This window comes from Eucyclogobius newberryi, unplaced genomic scaffold (genome assembly GCF_026437365.1).
Source record: "Eucyclogobius newberryi isolate DKJ021-1_F unplaced genomic scaffold, fEucNew1.0.hap1 SCAF_9, whole genome shotgun sequence".
Classification (NCBI taxonomy): Eukaryota; Metazoa; Chordata; class Actinopteri; order Gobiiformes; family Gobiidae; genus Eucyclogobius; species Eucyclogobius newberryi.
In genome coordinates this window covers 35,239,014-35,257,057 of record NW_027316532.1, presented here as the reverse complement: position 1 = coordinate 35,257,057, position 18,044 = coordinate 35,239,014, and the positions used below count along the sequence as shown (strand labels likewise).

At 39.0% G+C, this 18,044-nt stretch overlaps 2 protein-coding genes across 2 annotated transcripts in view; both read left to right on the top strand.

The window, feature by feature from the left end:
- Positions 1-18,044, top strand: part of polr2eb (RNA polymerase II, I and III subunit E, b) — a 311,979-nt gene that overhangs the window by 106,410 nt on the left and 187,525 nt on the right. The gene's annotated exons all lie outside the window — the stretch shown is intronic.
- Positions 200-8,599, top strand: hapln4 (hyaluronan and proteoglycan link protein 4). The gene is made up of 7 exons (XM_072439186.1): positions 200-404; positions 1,183-1,309; positions 2,913-3,102; positions 4,010-4,182; positions 4,860-4,975; positions 5,426-5,612; positions 8,079-8,599. Exons 2-7 carry the CDS (start codon positions 1,213-1,215, stop codon positions 8,444-8,446), a joined length of 1,131 nt encoding a protein of 376 aa, XP_072295287.1. The 5' UTR covers positions 200-404; positions 1,183-1,212; the 3' UTR covers positions 8,447-8,599.

The window sequence follows — 18,044 nt, the reverse complement described above, 5'->3', positions numbered from 1 at the left end:
TGTCTAAATACCCATGTTTACTCTCTGACTGTTAACACGGCATGAGTTGTGTGGCCCTCTGTGCCTTGTATTCATTTTTATTTCATTTATTTGATTGTGTTAACCATTTATTGTTGCTTGTAATTATATATGTATTTTAAATGAAATGTAATGCTTTATAAACAAATGGATTGGACACATTAGAATATGCTGTGCTAAACTCTCCTGCTCATAGCCCAGTGCAGAGTGTAGCTGCGTCATCAGGAGGACTGCAGCAGCCTGGACCCACAAACTCAGAGAGAGGCAGGGCTCAGCGATGGGACAGAGACCGGCAGAGGGGAAGCGTTGTACACATAACATCCCAGACCAGGAGTTGACTCTGCTGCTCTGCTCCTCCTGCTCCTCCATGCTGCAGTCCTAACAGGGTAAGTCGTCGTTGCAGTGCACCAGCCATCTGCAGGGGTGAGCACGGCCATAACGTTGATGAAATAGTGCTATGCAGGGCTGTTTATGTGTGTGCACGGAGTATGTAGTGGAGCAGCTTGTGTGTCTATTTCTCTGGGGCCTGTATGCTTAGATGATGGACTGCAGCGAACTGTGACAAAGCAGTGCACACGTAGCATCTGCCTCCATGCTCCTCTCTTGATTACAAAGCACGTGGATAAATTAGTTTGTTATATTCTTAGTATGTGCCACACAACACTTTTTCTTTTCACATATCTGTTAATTAATTGCAAAGGCTCAAGAAACATATTTCCAATGACCCCTAGCTGGTAAGAACCATCTCAGAGCAATGTCCAATTATATTAATGAGCTGTTGCTATGGACACGTACAGTACATGTGGTTAAAGGTTGCATAAAATTGGGTCAGACATATAGTGTACAGTTTAGTAACAGTTAAACTGGTTGAAGTCATTGTGGGATCAATTTATTCTTATGAATGAATGTATCTGGTCAATGGTCAATCATCCAGAAAGGCATTTTTTAATGATGAATTGCTGTAAAACCAGTGGTTGCAACGATAATGCTCATCAGTAGTTTTGAACACAAACATTCGACCATTTTTAGCCTGTAAAATTATTTCTGAATGAATTATAATAATATGAATTTTCCAGGAATAATCCCTTGCATGCGTCAAAGAAAAAGTTATTGTCTGTAACTCTAATACCTTTTTGTATGTTCACTTCCTTCTCCATTTTCCAGATGCATGACTGACCCTCTGCTTTTATCAAAATGTTGGTGGTAGTTTTGTACATCACCTTCGTCTTCAGTGTGAGAGCACTCACTGCAGATACAGAGAAAGAGAGGAGGAGAGTGGTCCATGTTCTCGGTAAGGCTATATTTTACAATTCCATATGATTCACTACTTTCATGTTAACATAAATGAGACTTTGATGTTTGCCAACTACTGCAAACTGACTTTAATAAGAAATCTGTGGTTGTCCAGAATGCCAAAACTTCTTGCAATCAAAACTTTGACATGTGGTTTGTTTTTTCAATATTTGTCAGTGTGTTGTGGGAAGGTTTTGATTAGATGACACTTGAAGCTTTGTGATAAACAACTTTGCACGCTGGAGGAGCTTCAGCAGAGATAATTGCTGCTGATGAAGCTAATTGCAGGTGTCTTCATGTGGTCACGACACAACAGCAGACCCCTCACATCCTCATTACCGCGTGTAATGTTCCACTCTGAGCATATCTGAGCCTGTTTGTGACAAAATGAGCCAGCATCTTTGTGGCCAATGGCTCTCTTAAGAGTTTGGGTTGGGTAACGTGATGCCATAAAGCAGCCGTCCCCCCTGTGTGATAATGAGGGATCCACCCATACCACGTGTTGCCCTTCTGAAGATCTACTAAACTGGACACTAATACTAGAGGTGTTTTGAAGAAATGCTTTTATTATTGTTATGCACCAGTTCGCGTTGCACTATTTGGTCTCTGTTCATATTGATGACTCGATGAGGAGCAGTCAGGTGCAGCAGCTGAGGGAGGGGCCCGGGAGGGGCCCGGGAGGGGCATGGAGCCTACTGCCATGAAGGAAACTTCCTGGTTTAGAACAAAGTGATCCCATTGGCCACTGGACACCACATGACCTGATTTAGAGGCTTATGGTATAGTGCGACATCTAGTGGCAAGAATATACTGCTTCAAAACAATAATAAAATATATAATGAGCAGAATATTTATGCGTTGAATAAATATTGCTAAAAAGTTTTTTTGTCACCCAAAATTCATGTTTTTAATTAAAGATATTTTAAGATTCTCCTCAGTTTTACACAGTGCCACTTTAAAGTGCTTATGACAAGTTATTACATACTTTTTAAAGATGGATAATTACAGTAAGTAGCTGAAATTGACATATTGTTTTGAAAAGCTTAAATATAATTTAAGAAACCTGTATGTAATGTAATGCATTAGGCGGCATTATAATTTTATAGTTTATATTGTTTACAAGATGGTGTCAACAGTTGTGGAATTACCCTTACGTATTTCATATCTGCACATCTGTCACATTATGTCCAACCAGGAAGTGACGTTATACACTCCCAAAAAGACCATCTGAGGAAAAATAGTCAACATCTTACTTATTCATATAAAGTTAATTACTTTAATGAACAGCACTTTTCGACTTCTCACATTTGAATACCTGATTGGATGTTCCCCACCACTGATATGATGATAGAGGCGCTAATATAATACAACTCATGCTTTATTAGCCGATCCAATTTCCCTGCTGTCCCACTGCGCACCATCCCTCATGAAGACTATAACGTTGGACCACAGTAATTACATTTACAAGTACTGAAAGTGTCAAAGCCAGTGGCAAATAGCAGAAACTTGACTTGTTCTCAGCCCAAGTGTGAAATCTAGATTAAGAGAGTAAATTTGTCATTAGTTGTGGATATTCGTATTATATTGTATTTTGTTCCCAGAGGATGACACGGGTGCAGTCATAGTGCAGACAGCGCCTGGTAAAGTAGTGACCCATCGAGGGGGGTCCATAACTCTGCCCTGCCGCTACCACCACGAGCCCGAAGACATAGACCCCTCCCGCATCCGGATTAAATGGACCAAGGTGACGGATGCACTGCAGTTTGAGGACGTGTTTGTTGCGCTGGGAAGGTACATTTTCTCACTTGAATTATAAAGCGTCATTTTGTGGACAGTTCTGTTAGCGAGTTAAAGAACATGTATTCCTTTGGCGTACTTGATTTTCACACCGCCAAACCAAAAAAAGGTTTTTAACTGTGTAACTTAAACTGTGTACATTGTTGATATCCACATACATACATCTTCTGGTGCATGCACAGCTTTTAAACAGCTTTTCGGATGGTGAAGTGAAACTGGGTTGGGCCATTCAAGCACAACCAATCAGTACTTTTCTTACTTCTGGGTTGACGTGATATTCTTTGGTGGAAAACACAAAATTTACTCATTTACAAATAATGTAAATGAAACTAAATTTGTTTACTCCATGTTTAAGTAAATGCTGGTTCTCAAATGTTTTATGCCAAAAACACTAAGAACAGAATCTGAGATAATTGAGTACCTCTATTACAAGACTATTACAGGTCTAAATTAAGGTTAAAACAGAATTAATAAAACATTAGAACTGAAGAGATGACCACATACCACCAGAAGGACCACAGTTTGGAAAACACTGCTTTAGACCATTAATAAACTAATAACAACATTTCAAGTTGATTAATTGCTAAGATTTTATAGTGCTTATAGAATTCAGAATAATTCACAACTTTACTCACAAAGATAAAAAATAGTATCTTAGCATTAATAGCATTAGCATAGAATTTGGAGCATCGTTGGAAGGCAAATTTACCCCCAAATTTAGTCAATGTTAGGGACTAAAAAGTAGAGCTAAATGTATTTTTGTTTTTTAAATTAACATTTGATTATGATTTCACATATTTTGTCACACCTTCTACCCTTAAAGGTGTGAAATTATGTTTTTTTCTCTTCTTGCCACATATTGTACGTCATAGAAAAGGACTTATAGAAATGTGCTCCACAGGCAACAGCGTGTGTTTGGGAAATACCGCAGCCGTGTGTTCCTGGAAGAGGCGGGGCCGGGGGACGCCTCGGTCATCATTCAAAATGTGACTCTGGACGATTACGGCCGATACGAGTGTGAGGTCACCAATGACATGGAGGACGACACTGGCTTTGTCAACCTCGATCTGGAAGGTCAGAGGTTAGGTTCAATCCAGGCAGGAAGGACAATAACTTGATTGATTAATTTGATTTGAAAGTGAGTTAGGTTGTATCGCAGAGCAACCTGTGAATTCAGAAGGGTTATTTATTTACCTGGATTATGGATGTTCAATCAAATCCCCTACAAAAAGCCCAAAATACCAATACAATAGACCCTCACTTGATTGACTGATATTGCCACAGTATTGAAGGTAGGACTGGGCAATATGACATAAAAAATAATATGAATGAACAATTATCAGGATTTTGTTCTCATATTTATCAAGGAATTTAATTTTGTTTTATTAATTGTATCAAGAGTTTTTCAATAATACATTTCCAGAACATTGATAAGGCAGACCTTTAATTATTGCTATTTCACACGCAAATAGTCAAACTTGCTCTAAAATCTCTCCTAACCACATCTTTTTACTGACAGATGATTGGCTGTTGACCTCTTGTATATAATGACCCAAATTGATCGTTGACAATCTCGATTCAATTTTGACTTATGGTTGAGCCTTAAATGAATGTGTGGCATTTCACAGTTTTAATATACAAAACTTTTTTGTCTTTTGTAACGATCTCTATGAATTGTATGTTATAAAGCTACAGTATTTCAACTTTATCAAGATTTATCACTGTCACATATGACCTGTTTCCACCTGCAGGAGTGGTCTTCCCTTACTATCCCCAGTTCGGGCGCTATAAGCTCAACTACCTCCAGGCGGAGGACGCATGCAAACAGCAGGATGCTATTCTAGCCTCTCACTCTCAGCTGCACAAGGTAAGTCAAAGTCTCATATCGACGTAGATCATTGCTTCACAATCTGAATCTACAATATTATACTAGCATTGAATTTCAGAATTTGTTATTGAGGATTCTTTTTCATGGAAACTGAGAATGACCTTAAGAAACAGATGTGAGCAGAGAATTGGAGTCCTTTGTAAACTCAACATTTATAGAGTTTTCCGCCTCATCTATGTGCTAGGAAGAAGTAGCTGATTTGAAACTGTGACCTCAGGAAGAAAAGAAACGCATACAAGCCTATAATATTGACATATGACATTTCCTTAAAATGACAGGTCTAATCTTTTCCTCACAGACCTTGTATGGTATGTAATAAAGTGAGCCTTAATTGAATTGTGTCAGAGATGATTAAGTGCCCCTTTTGTTCTTAATAATGTCTAATGATTGAGCTTGTCCCACTGACCCAGATAGTGTGTCCTTGCACAGGCCTGGCTGGAGGGACTGGATTGGTGTAACGCAGGCTGGCTGGAGGACGGCTCAGTGCAGTACCCCATCTCTCACCCCCGGGACCAGTGCGGGCGCAAGGACACCCCGGCCGGAGTGAGGAACTATGGGTACAGACACAAAGAGGACGAGCGCTACGACGCCTTCTGCTTCACCTCAAAGCTCAATGGTGAGGTCACCAGTCAATACATTATCAGTTTTATCAATAGAGCCTGCTGCGTGTGAAATTCTAAATGTTGGGCTACATTTTACTGACAAAAGACACACACAGAGCAACTGTTTCCCCCCAAATTCATGTATAATGGAGTAACAAAAACATGAAACTAAACATGTCCTAACGATGTCACTAACAGCATAATATAGCATTCCATTAAGTATATCTTCTTAAATTTCCGGAGACAGTTTTGAACCATGCTTAAGTTACAAATTAGCCAGTCGTTCATGGCACTTACAGGAGGCTGTGACACGACATTTGGAAATAAATGTGATTTGTGATATGGCTGTTAAGTTCTGCAATGTTGATATTTTTGCGGCATATATAACTGATCATTTTCAGTTATATTAAAGCAAATATTCATGCCTTAATGTATTAGTCAAATTCTGTCCATATAAACATTGAACAAAGACAAAAAACTAGAGACTAATAAGGAAAGCAATTTGTATTTAAAAAAATGTCTGATGAAGGACCTTGGGGTTATTGCAACATTGATACTTTTGCGACATATTGTTTTTGATCCGAGCTTGTAACAGTACACATACAGAATACTGCTGTGGACAGGCAGCTACAGGCCACTGTCCCTCGTGCACAAGCTCTGTCTTTTATCCAGCTCCTTTGATTTACATCACTTTCACAGAGAATCCACTGCGCGGCCACCTCCGGGTTACAAACTTTATCATTGAAGTCTATCTGCGGTTAGACTAAGCAACTCCTCGTGTGGAGAATAAAGTTTGTCTTCTTTGAAAATAAGAACATACACTGCTTTGAAATGTTGATATTATAAAAATGGACAACAACATTACCACTGAAAAGCAAAATGATGTTTGATTATCGAGGCCGCTGTTTGTGAGCATGGTATATTCAGGGCTATGAACAAGTAGTACTCAAAATCAGGACAAATGGCTGAGCTTTATTTGTTTGAGAATCAATCAATTAATCAATCAATCAATCAATCAATCAGTCAGTTTTTGTTATGGGGCAACTATGAGCAGTAAGACAAAATAATAACGAAAAGAATAATAACTCAAACAATCTACAAATGCTAGAAGTCATTTGCTTATTGAGAAACTGGTCAGTTGATCCCAAGTCTTCGCCTGTGCGTTAATAATGGTGGACAGTGTGTTGTGGTCAGCTGGCGGCGGTTGTAGTGGTCAACTATAGTGTCATGCGGGTCAGCTACAGGGTATTTACTAAGAGCCCCCTGGGGAAGGCCAGATCACATCCTCGCTCTCTAATAGCAAACCACCACATCACGCAGAATCAATAGGCCTGAGGTTAGGAACATATTGTTATAATGATTGGAAGAAAGTGCAGCTCTTTGTTTATTCCCAGTTAAGTGTTAAAATCACCGTGGAGATACTCACTTGTCATGATACACAAAAGAGTGTGGAAAATAAGTACCCGGTACGTCTTAAGCCCTATTCGGACGTGATTATTTGAACACAGAGACCTCGGGTAAATTGTAATGATAACGAACATTGTCTGTGTTTCTAGTCCCATGCGAATTGTCTAGTTCTGTGAAAATGTCTGTAAAAAATTACTCAAATTTTACCTTCTGTATTTCAGAAAACTCAGCGGTAATTTTAGTTCTGTTTGAATACTCCTGTCTGTGATTTGGGCTGTTTTCAGTGCATTGAAGCTTAAATAGATTCAAAATGTCCAGAGGCTCCCTTTTACGTTCAGATTTGAACTAAATTACTAATATTATATTTGCAACAGAAGTCCAAATATCTATTTTTTCCACAAAGAAAAACGTGACCATCAGAAGTACAACCTCATTGTTGTGACAAATGACGACCAAGCTAAAAACAAACCTAAAATACCGTAGTTGAAAATAGAAGAAATGTTACCAAAATAAATTATTCAAAAAAAAAAAAGGAAATTACGGACATTGCTTATTTCATGCAAATGCTGTGAGGTCATTTCAAGTTTACAGATGTCCTTAGGTCAAACTAATCCTGTCTGATTAGAGCTTTAATGTGTGATTAACAAGAAATAGGGGCTCTACAGTTTGTGTCGGTGCCCTGTCTGCATAAAACGCCAAGAACTTCACAGAAAGTAGATGATTTGCGAAGACAACCCCAGAAAGTTAAAAGCTCAAAAAGAAAGAAGTTGTTACTATCAAATTCAATTGAGCTAGTGGAGGATACCACTTTACTTAATGCTAGCTGGCACAAATTCTCCCCAGAGGTGAGATGAAAGCAAAAATGGAAACGTTTTAAGAGTAATTTAGAGTGAGGGAACTGTCTGCGGATATTCAATTTTGAGATGCCCAAGCGCTGGTGGAGATGACTTGATATTCCAAGCAGAGGCCAGGATAGAGAGTAGATCTACCCTTGGGGCAAAGCCGGTCTCTCGGGTTTTCCCCTCACCTTTTCAAATATTGTCTCAACAAAACATACTACTCTTTCCCCACAGGCAAAGTGTATTTCCTGAAACGCTTCAAAAAGGTGAACTACGCCGAAGCAGCCAAGGCATGTGTCCGCGATGGTTCTGTCATTGCCAAAGTGGGACAGCTCTATGCAGCGTGGAAGTTCCAGCTTCTGGACCGATGCGAGGCGGGCTGGCTGGAGGACGGGAGTATCCGCTACCCCATAGTGAACCCACGTGCCCGCTGTGGAGGGGACTGGCCTGGAGTGAGGCACCTGGGGTTTCCTGAGAAGAAATTCAGATTATATGGAGTCTACTGTTTTAGGAGGAAGCTAGAGGAGACAGGGACAACAAAGAGTCCGATGATGAAGAACAGCAGCAGTTTGACAGAAAATTCCACTTTGTCAGCTCAATAGACGTTGTAATGCACCTTGTTTCCACCAACATGTTTGAACAGTGGGAGACGCACTCGTCAGTCAAATTTAAAATACAATATTTGTATTCCCAAACAGTGAATTTAAATACATTACTTGTTACCGTGAACTGTTAAAATGATGAACAAAAGTCAAGTAGTCGTCTTACCACATTTACCACTGTTTTGGCACCAGCCTGACTTTGGTTATGAAAAATGTTGTTGCTTCTATTATTATGTACTATTCAATCAATAATTGTCATATTTGTCAATCATAATTGTAACACATTAGACTTATATATCACATTTCCACAACATATCTACATAATAATGGGGTTCGAAATATACTACACAATGAATTATTTTTTGCAATCAAAATGCTGAACTGTCCTCACATCTTGGTGGAGACAAGGCTTCAGATTCTGTCACCCTGCAGTCAGAGTCCATCATTACACGAGTGAAATCACACACGCTCAGACTAGATGTAGACATTTACTGATTTGTGAGACGGCTGTGAAAAATTACATTTAACGTCTTGATTAGGACGATTTTCCCCTTCGTCTCCAGTCAGTCAATCATTCTGAGGAGCGCATCTGTCTGTGCAAGATTAAACAGCAGTTTGATCATCAATCAACATATCAGGCATCATCTTATTTATCTGCACGTGGGCGCGGAGCATATCAGATTCAAGAGTCAAAGCAAGGCTTTTTAAAGGACTGGGTTTAAAATATAGTACTTTGCCAAAGACTGCTAGATAGATTTTAAAGACTGATAAAGGTATATCAGACAAAAGCAAACAGATTGTTCACAGAAAGAAAAAGGGAAAAATAATCTAGAAACCTTTGTTGACTCCAGACAAGGTGCTGGTCTTATCTCTAAGAGTTTCTTTACCAAACTCAACTGAAACAACAAACACTTATTTTCCTGGGTAAATACTTTTTTCACAAAATGTGTACAAAAAAATAAAAGTATATCTTCTTATAGCAAAGAAAACCCTCCCAGATCTAAACTATCCAGGTTCTTGGTAATTTTTTTTGTTTCCAATTTCATCAAATGATGTATTTAGTTCTGTTTGTTCGTTCAAATATCTGCATTGATGCCTCGCTTATAGTTGTATAATTTCCTTTTAACGTCATTCCTTAAACAGGCCTAGTCAATGCTGCAGCCGCTCTATGATATTTGCACCTCTTATTGAAAAACTTTAATCTCTCTCATGCACTTTATTTCTTAAGCGAGCATGTTGTTTGGCTGAACAGGCTGAGCTCCAAAATTGCACAATATAAAGCTTTTACCTCGTGTGATGCACCTTAATGCTCTGGCACTTTGAATAGGGCTTTGTTACATATTCAATGCAATAATAAGTCGGCACAATGGATGTTACGATACAAAATAAATAAAGTATGCAGAGAAAATAAATAAATAAAGGTTTGTGTCATTTTTTATGTCAATCAACAATATGTGTGAATGGAACATAACATATAGAGTTGAAATGTGCATGCCGCTGTGTTTTATGCTCTTGAATAAATCAATAGAACAAGTAGCACTCCTGACAAGACAGGACCCAATTTTCTCAGTGACTGTCATAAATTCTTAATGATGGAACAGGTTTTATGATACAAGGTTTATGTCTGGTCACAACCTGTTGTTTTATTTCCGTTTCACTCATTTGAAATGTCAGTTACATTTATTAAACAGTGAATTCCCAGACAGACAATAATACATGCATTTTGTAAAACCACCATGATTACAATTAGGTTTTTTTGGGTGACAAAGTTATTTAGCAAATAGCAACATTAATGTACAACATGTGCAATTCTGTTTTGAGAGACTGTACGCGAGTTGACAGCAGCCCAGCTTCTTGCACTGACCTTTTGCTCAGCTTCGTCTCCCACGGTTACGGCTGCTGTGACTGCCAAGACACCATGACCTACGTGTCAATCCATGCATTTCATATGATTATAAATACATGAATATCATGAGGGCATCATGTCTGCTCTCAGTATTCCCTCAGTTAAAGAGACACACAATGTTTGAAATTTGTTGTAATTGTATCATGACAAACACAGTTTTGTCCAACATGTGTTTAAAAGGTGTACGGTATGGTCAACATATATCTAGTGATTTTCTACAAGCAGGGCACTAAAATAAACCACCCACTTATTCACACACACATTCACACACACATTCACACACACATTCACACACACATTCACACACACATTCACACACACATTCACACACACATTCACACTCACATTCACACACACATTCACACACTTATTCACACTCACATTCACACACACATTCACACACACATTCATACACACATTCACACACACATTCACTCACACATTCACACACACATTCACACACACATTCACACACACATTCACACACACATTCACACACATTCACACACACATTCATACACACATTCACACACACATTCATACACACATTCACACACATTAACACACACATTCACACACATTCACACACACATTCACACTCACATTCATACACACATTCACACACACATTCACACACACATTCACACACACATTCATACACATTCACACACACATTCACACACACATTCATACATAGTGTACGCAGACTCTGGAGGTATTGTGTGTTTGGCCAAGAACACAATGACAGAATTCATCTGTGAAAGTTGGAATTGCACTACCAACCTGTGGGCCAGTGGATATGATCGCTCTCATGTTTCACGATGTTTTTCTGTTAGAAGTGAGATTCAAACCGCTGACATTCGGATCAGAGAACGAGCACTTTACCAACTGTGTTTGGATTGCACTGATGGTTTATTCTTTCTTAGTTTGTCATTTACAAATAAAATCTAAATGAAACTGACATAGATGAGAACTATAATTACAGTAATGTAATGCACTACAATTGATTCATTTAGTTTTGATCATTTTTATTGTTTCACAATTATACTTTTTTATATACAAATAATTCGCCTGGTCTCTTTCAGATTAATGCATCATTTTCAGGGGCCAATAGACATAAAACCAATATGAGGATTTCAGAAAACATAAGCATTAACAAAAAGGATCTGCCAAAAGGGTCAAAAACACACAATACTCTTTAAACCTGTAAAACGTGAAGTACCAGCGATGCATTGTCCAAATGCGTGCAGACTTTAATGTATTTGTCTGAGTCACTCTTGCTCGTGAACAAAACACTCTAATACGATGGCCTACGTTCGCCTCTGACGCAAAAAGAGCTCGTCCCCAAATAGCAGGGAGCATTTTTCATGTTCATCTTTTTAAAGGGCCTTAATGAGCGTAATTGCGGCTGCTTATGCCACAGATGGGGCACTCTACACGGCACACTCGAGCCCCTTCGCACGGCTCTATTCTCTGGCAAGACAAACATGCTCAGTTCAAATGCGCAGGTAAAAGCACAGAGGAGCTAGTGCACAGGACAGAGTGAACCTTTAGAACCACTTCAGCCAGAGGACGACAGCGCTGTGCCCGTTTAATCTGGAGAGCCGGGGAGGAAATGAGGCGACCTGGAGACAGTGAATACTACAGTAACTCTGCCATGCTGCTCATCCATCCGAGCGCGGCAGAGGTCAGCCGGCATCTCTTCAAGTGGAGACACGAGTCAACAAAATGGATTAAGAACATGTGGAGTAATGTGGCTATTCACTCTATAAACTGTCCATAGTGAATACGGGTAAATGTCAAAGGCTGTGTAGTAAATAACAATAAATAAGCCTATAAATAAGAATGAGTTGATCTTATGTCACACAATCCAATCTTAATAATTTGATAGAAAGATGTAACAATGACGGAGTGCCCTCTGTCCATCCGTCCACATTTATATATTGGCATTGGTCCTTTGTATACAGTACATGCAAAATTTGATAGAAATGTTTACCTCATGCAGCACTGACGTTGACATCCGGTGGTGAAACCTGCTGCAGAGTGAACTGAGATGTATATATATTTACTGTTGGTTTAATCAACAAATGAAATGTTCACAACTTTATTTACAACCACAGAACGCTCTGTGCTGCATTAAAGCCAGCCTGGGCGTCGTGGCAACAGTCCCTGGCACGACACTTTTCCTGAATGTGCAGCTGCGTACAGTTAAAAGTGTACCACTGTGGGACTGAAACACAACTGACACTGAAATGATGCTTTCGTTCAATCTATTGATGGTTTGCATAAATAAATGGTCAAATATAAATGACCATGTTTTTGCCACTGTAAAGTATTTAATCATCCACCTGCAACTTGCTGTTTGTCACGGAACCACACCTTTCTTGGCTTTAATAAAGCATGAACAAAGTCTTAGTCATAGTTTATAAAGAACTGACTACTTCCCACCATATCCCACTCCTTACAATGACCCTTAAAGCCTGAATCATTTGTGTGGAACAAGGAACAAAATCTCCATTGTGATAATTGTTTTTGCCACAAAACTAAAATGTTAATAAAGGTTCATGGCATTTTCACAAGCAAAAACCTCACAAGGTAAAAATCCTGTTTGCTTTCAATACGTTTTCTTTGTTCAATGGTCAATCTTCCTCTGCTCAACGAGAAAACAATAGTGTGTTGTTTTCTCTTACAATCTGTATTTGACGACACTTCAAAGCCTCGATCACAATCATTTGGCTCTATTCACACACATCAGTCAGACATTTTGAATTTCCTCCCAACGACATTTAAATTCTTTCACTTCCTGTTCCATCTCCACAAACGTCTAAACATGGTACACGTTTATCCCCCCCCCAAAAAGCAACGAGAAACAAAGATATCCACAAACATCCACCAAGACATCCACTCTTACTTAATGCATTGGGGCCCTACATTGTTATCCACAAAGAGATTGTGTATCCATCCTGCAAAGGCTCATGGGAAATGGCTTCTGAAATTACCCCATCTCCCTAAGCGATCTGCCTTAATGCCTCATGCATCGGCAGTGTAATTTAGTTTAACGCGCGCCCATTACACGTTGGAAGCAGTCGGTTTGAAGCGGTAGGTAATTGTCCAAATTTTGCGAACGGGGGCAATTAAAACAGACACAGACTTAATTGAAAGTGTTAAACATCTAATGGCGACTTGTAATGAAAGGAGGAGAGTGATGTAGAGGAGTCTGTGCGATCTTTGCCATGTTAAGGAGAAGTCATGCTGGTTTCAATGAACAAGGACAGGAGACACTTGCAGGAGGTCAATTCAGTAGTTAAAAGTTGTTGTTTTTCCCCCCCAAAGGGAAAGCATTAAAAAGGAGAAAGAACCAGCAGACACTGGAAGTAGGAAGTATAAAGGAGTTGGCGTGAAGGTTGGAATAATTTAAAAGAAAAGCTCAAGTGGAAGTTACCAACCTCTTTTTTCTTTTCTTGGGCCTCTCTTCCTAAGCCTTTCCTCATATTTTGAGGACTAAAAGACTTGTACTACACTTCCATTGTTATATCGCACACCAATTCGTCAATATTTGATTTACTGCACTGAAGTTTGGGTTATCCAAGCACCACAACATATTGTTTCTGGAGCAATATGAATAAAAGGGGATTCATGACACATACCAGTAAATTGGTAATCTAATCAAGCCAAATTTAAAGATTTAGTTGATCTTAAGATTGTTTTATTTTTGTGGAGAGTATGGTGACTGGATCGATGCGCCCGTGAGGCCGTCGTGTGTAAAGAAAGGACCCACGCTGACAAAGCTCTGTACCTTCAAAGATAGTTTATTACAGAAATCGCAGTGTCAGATACTGGACAGAAAAACAGCTCTGGGTGCCCCAGAAGAATCAGAAGACAACCCCGTTTTAGCCTTTGGGGTGGATTTTTATACCTCCACACACAAAGACCTCTATTTCATACCTGACTGAGCTCATCCATGTACCAACGGTTTAGCCAATAAGAGAACAAGATGTAAAGAATATCCATATTTGGGTAGAATGAGGACTGAAAAGCCCTCCTCTGTAAAACTGGAGATGTCTCCCATCTCAGTAGTTAATCAGATGTGGGCCCCTTACATTCTGTGGAATAGACATTTTGGTAGAAACACACCCATTCCTAAAAGCCAGCCTCAGAAGGAGGCCTAACCTTGCATGGGCCTAGTTTTAATACACTTCAAGAGCCAAACAAAGACCAGAAGCTGTGCAAAATCTTTTGATTTTTGATTTGGAGGACGATGGTCAAAGGAGAAAATATATCCTTCCAAACTGTTTTCACAAGGACGTTAAAACAGTAACGTGTCTCTGTACATGGAGTGAAGATTTGGCGTTAAATCATGACTTTAATGACTTTTATAAATTATAAAAGAGTACAACACGTTGGGCTCTGTTAATAGTTAAAGTAAATTACAGGTAAACAAACACTGTGAACACTGCAAGTGGTGAGTTGGAGACTTGCAGGTAAAGATTGGCATAGATATTTTTCCTTTTTCTTTTGTTCATGCCAATAATGTTTGCACATTTAATTAGATGCTTATTGGTTTTTGCTTTCTTTGTTTTGTTTTCCCTCTCTGAAAACGGTGCTAACAATATTAAATGGCCTTCACAATAAAACGATTAATGTACAGTCAAAACTACTCCCCAAGTTGAGTACCAAAGGCAAATTAATTTGTTTACTATAGTAGCATATTGTCGATTACTATTAATTTCATTCTAAGAGTTATTTTGCTGCTGAAACTGACAGACAATTGGCTGCTAATCCGGATGACGACAGAAGTTTAAATATTCATATTATTCACAGAAATATCTTTTCCATACAGGGAAAATATACATCTATATATCAGTGCTTTTGGACCTGTTTGGTCTGCTGTCAGTCACAAACTCTCCCACAATGCACTCTGCCCGGGACCACTTTGACGTCTGGGAGAACTCGGAGTGAGTTGTCCAAAGTATGACCCAAGAGTGGTTTTATAAACAATCTTCCTGGACTTGTGAAATTGTCTGGCACAACAAAAGGTCAGATATGACAAAAATAACATTGTAGGTTTGTAAAAATAAAAATAAATCTGAATCTCACTGGCCATTCTACAAATTACTTTTACCATAGAGGAGGCAATATTATATTTATTTTGCATATTATACTAGCTACCAACATCTTCTGTTGACTTTAACTTTTACAGTCATAAAAACATATTCGACCTTCTTGCCTTCTTGCACTTTTCACATCTCAAACTGTGCAAATGTTAGTTTTCCAGCTCAAATTTAAGTTAAATTCACCCCAACATGTTTGTATTTGGATAAGTCTCCTCCTGCAGTTTGTTAGCGAGTGCGTTGGCGACAGGGTTAACATTAGTGTCAGACTTAAGTCGACTAAAGCTCCTGTTGTCTAATAATCCTCTTGAACTTGAGCAACACCATTCGCTGATGCTGCAGGATAACGCTCAGATCAGAGAACATTGATTTGCTGAGGTTTCTAGATCAGCCTGATATCGACTTAAGAACAAAGTTATGATGAGCTGTTCGGTTACACTTTCTAATTTATCTCTTCATCTTGTTTCATAACAAGAATTAGCACAAATCAGAGAGTAAATAGCAACATTTTAGGCTCATGAGAGCACCTTATGTTGAAGGTGCTGTGGAGCGAAGCAGAGACGAACTATAAATGTCCTACACAGATAAAAGGTCATGAATAAATGTCCAAAGTTAAAGTCTCTAAAAAATGTTTCTTCCTTTATCAACAGCGCCTACTTTTAACATCTTAAAGAGACATATTGTGTTTTTCAAGTACTTGAACTGTCTACAAGTATATTATCATTTTACATTTTACAACATTGATCTAAAACACCTTAAAGGTGGAATGGACGTTTTTTTTCAGCATTTTTTTTATCATATTTCCTCGTGGCGTGGATAAATCATTTGTCCTGCCACGTATCAATCATAAAACGAACCTATCGCTCACCTGCAGCCGCGTCAGGCTCGTCCCCACGTTTCCGCGTGTCTAAGCGCATGGATCTATCATAATATAGTTCCCTCAGTGTACGGGGCAAAATGAAGACGGAGAAAGACAGTTCGAGCTGACGCAGAAGTGGACAGAAATCTACAGGAGACGAGCGATGCGTTGCGCTCCGTTGCGCTAATAAACAAACGCACGTGTGTGTTGTATCAGTCCGCACGGGGGAGTGTGCATGTGCACTTCCACCTGCGTTCTCAAATCGCCGAAAAATCGTCCATTGCGCCTTTAATAACAGAAACGAGTCCATTGACTTCAAAACTGCAGAATTGATAAGCTCCGCCTCTTCATAGTGACATTTCACTGTAAAAAGCAACAGATTTACATACGACATGTTAGGACCCAACACGTATCACTCAGAGTCTTCATTTGTCTTCAAGGTTTCAAATATACACAATATATGCACGCTATCAGATCAATCATTCCTTTATTTTAATTTAATTTCACTTTGATTTGTTTATTTTAGCGTGTGGATTGTAGGTTGCAAGTTCGACATGATCTGGCCAATCACAAGCTGCCAAATGTTTCATCAACTTCCTCAACAATGGTTTGTATTGATTTTGTACTTTTGGAGTACACGGGTATCTCCAGCACTTCAGCTCACAGCCGCATTGACAAAATGTGGTTGCTAAGGCTGCTTATGCTGGATAAAGTGGAATGAGTCATGCAATCAAAGGATGAAGGAATAAAAAGACTGATAGTCTTTTGATAAATGTACCCCATTCAGAAAGAGAACAAATGGGGCGAGTTTGAGGCTTTGACAAATATATTTTTCTAGTCTCTCTTGGTTTGAAAATTACAACTATGGTAAAAAGCACTGAATAACAAATAAGTCCAGATAAATTGAGGACATATTCCTATCCTATTTTTGTATAAAGTCAAGCATTTGGAGTTCAAATGTCTCAAAGTTTGCCAGGCGAGACTGCCCGGCCAAACAGAATTTACAGTGAAAATACAAGAGGTTGCAATTTATATTTTTTAAGGAAACAGCTGTAGACAAATGGGTCGATGCGATCATTGGGCACAAATTAATGTGCGGAAAAGAACGGGCCAGAATGTGGAATTTCTGCTTAGTGCTGTGTTTTGCTGTGACATGTGGTAGCTTCAGGGGATAAACTTCGACCAAGGCAGTGAACACGTGGGAAAACTCATACAAGGACAGTTTAATGAGTGTTGGGGCCACTCCAGTCATTTAGTGTAACGTTCATTAAAGTTTGTTTGAGCCTGCAGCAGTGTATTTTCTCATTTTTCATCATTTTTTTCAATAGAATACATTTAGAACTGAATTATGAGTGAGTTCATTTCCTTTTTTATACAGGAACAGATTAATAACACATCAATCATACCTGTGTCAGTTTTTCCGCGTGTTCTGCAGCACAGGACAGAAGCGAACATGGATATCAGGAGCAGACAACCACAAAACACAACACTATCCACACGTAGTTCACAGTCGATGGCTACAAGAACAGCCTGCAGCCAACAAGACTCTTAATGTGTTTTTAAATGGGCATCAGAGCTGACTCTTATAATACAGACAAGAGTTTTAACATATCATCTCATCAAACTGTTTCGTTAAATTATTCTGACCTTGTCTTTTAAAAGAAGCTCCACTGATAATTGAGAATTCACGTGACAATTGTATGAAGCGTGTGCATAATTTGA

Excerpts from the sequence above, each read along its gene's own strand:
- hapln4 (XM_072439186.1), top strand. The coding sequence starts at position 1,213 with ATGTTGGTGGTAGTTTTGTACATCACCTTCGTCTTCAGTGTGAGAGCA. Across the intron at positions 1,310-2,912 it reads GAGAGTGGTCCATGTTCTCG|AGGATGACACGGGTGCAGTC; the intron begins GTAAGGCTATAT and ends TTTTGTTCCCAG. Across the intron at positions 4,976-5,425 it reads CTCACTCTCAGCTGCACAAG|GCCTGGCTGGAGGGACTGGA; the intron begins GTAAGTCAAAGT and ends GTCCTTGCACAG.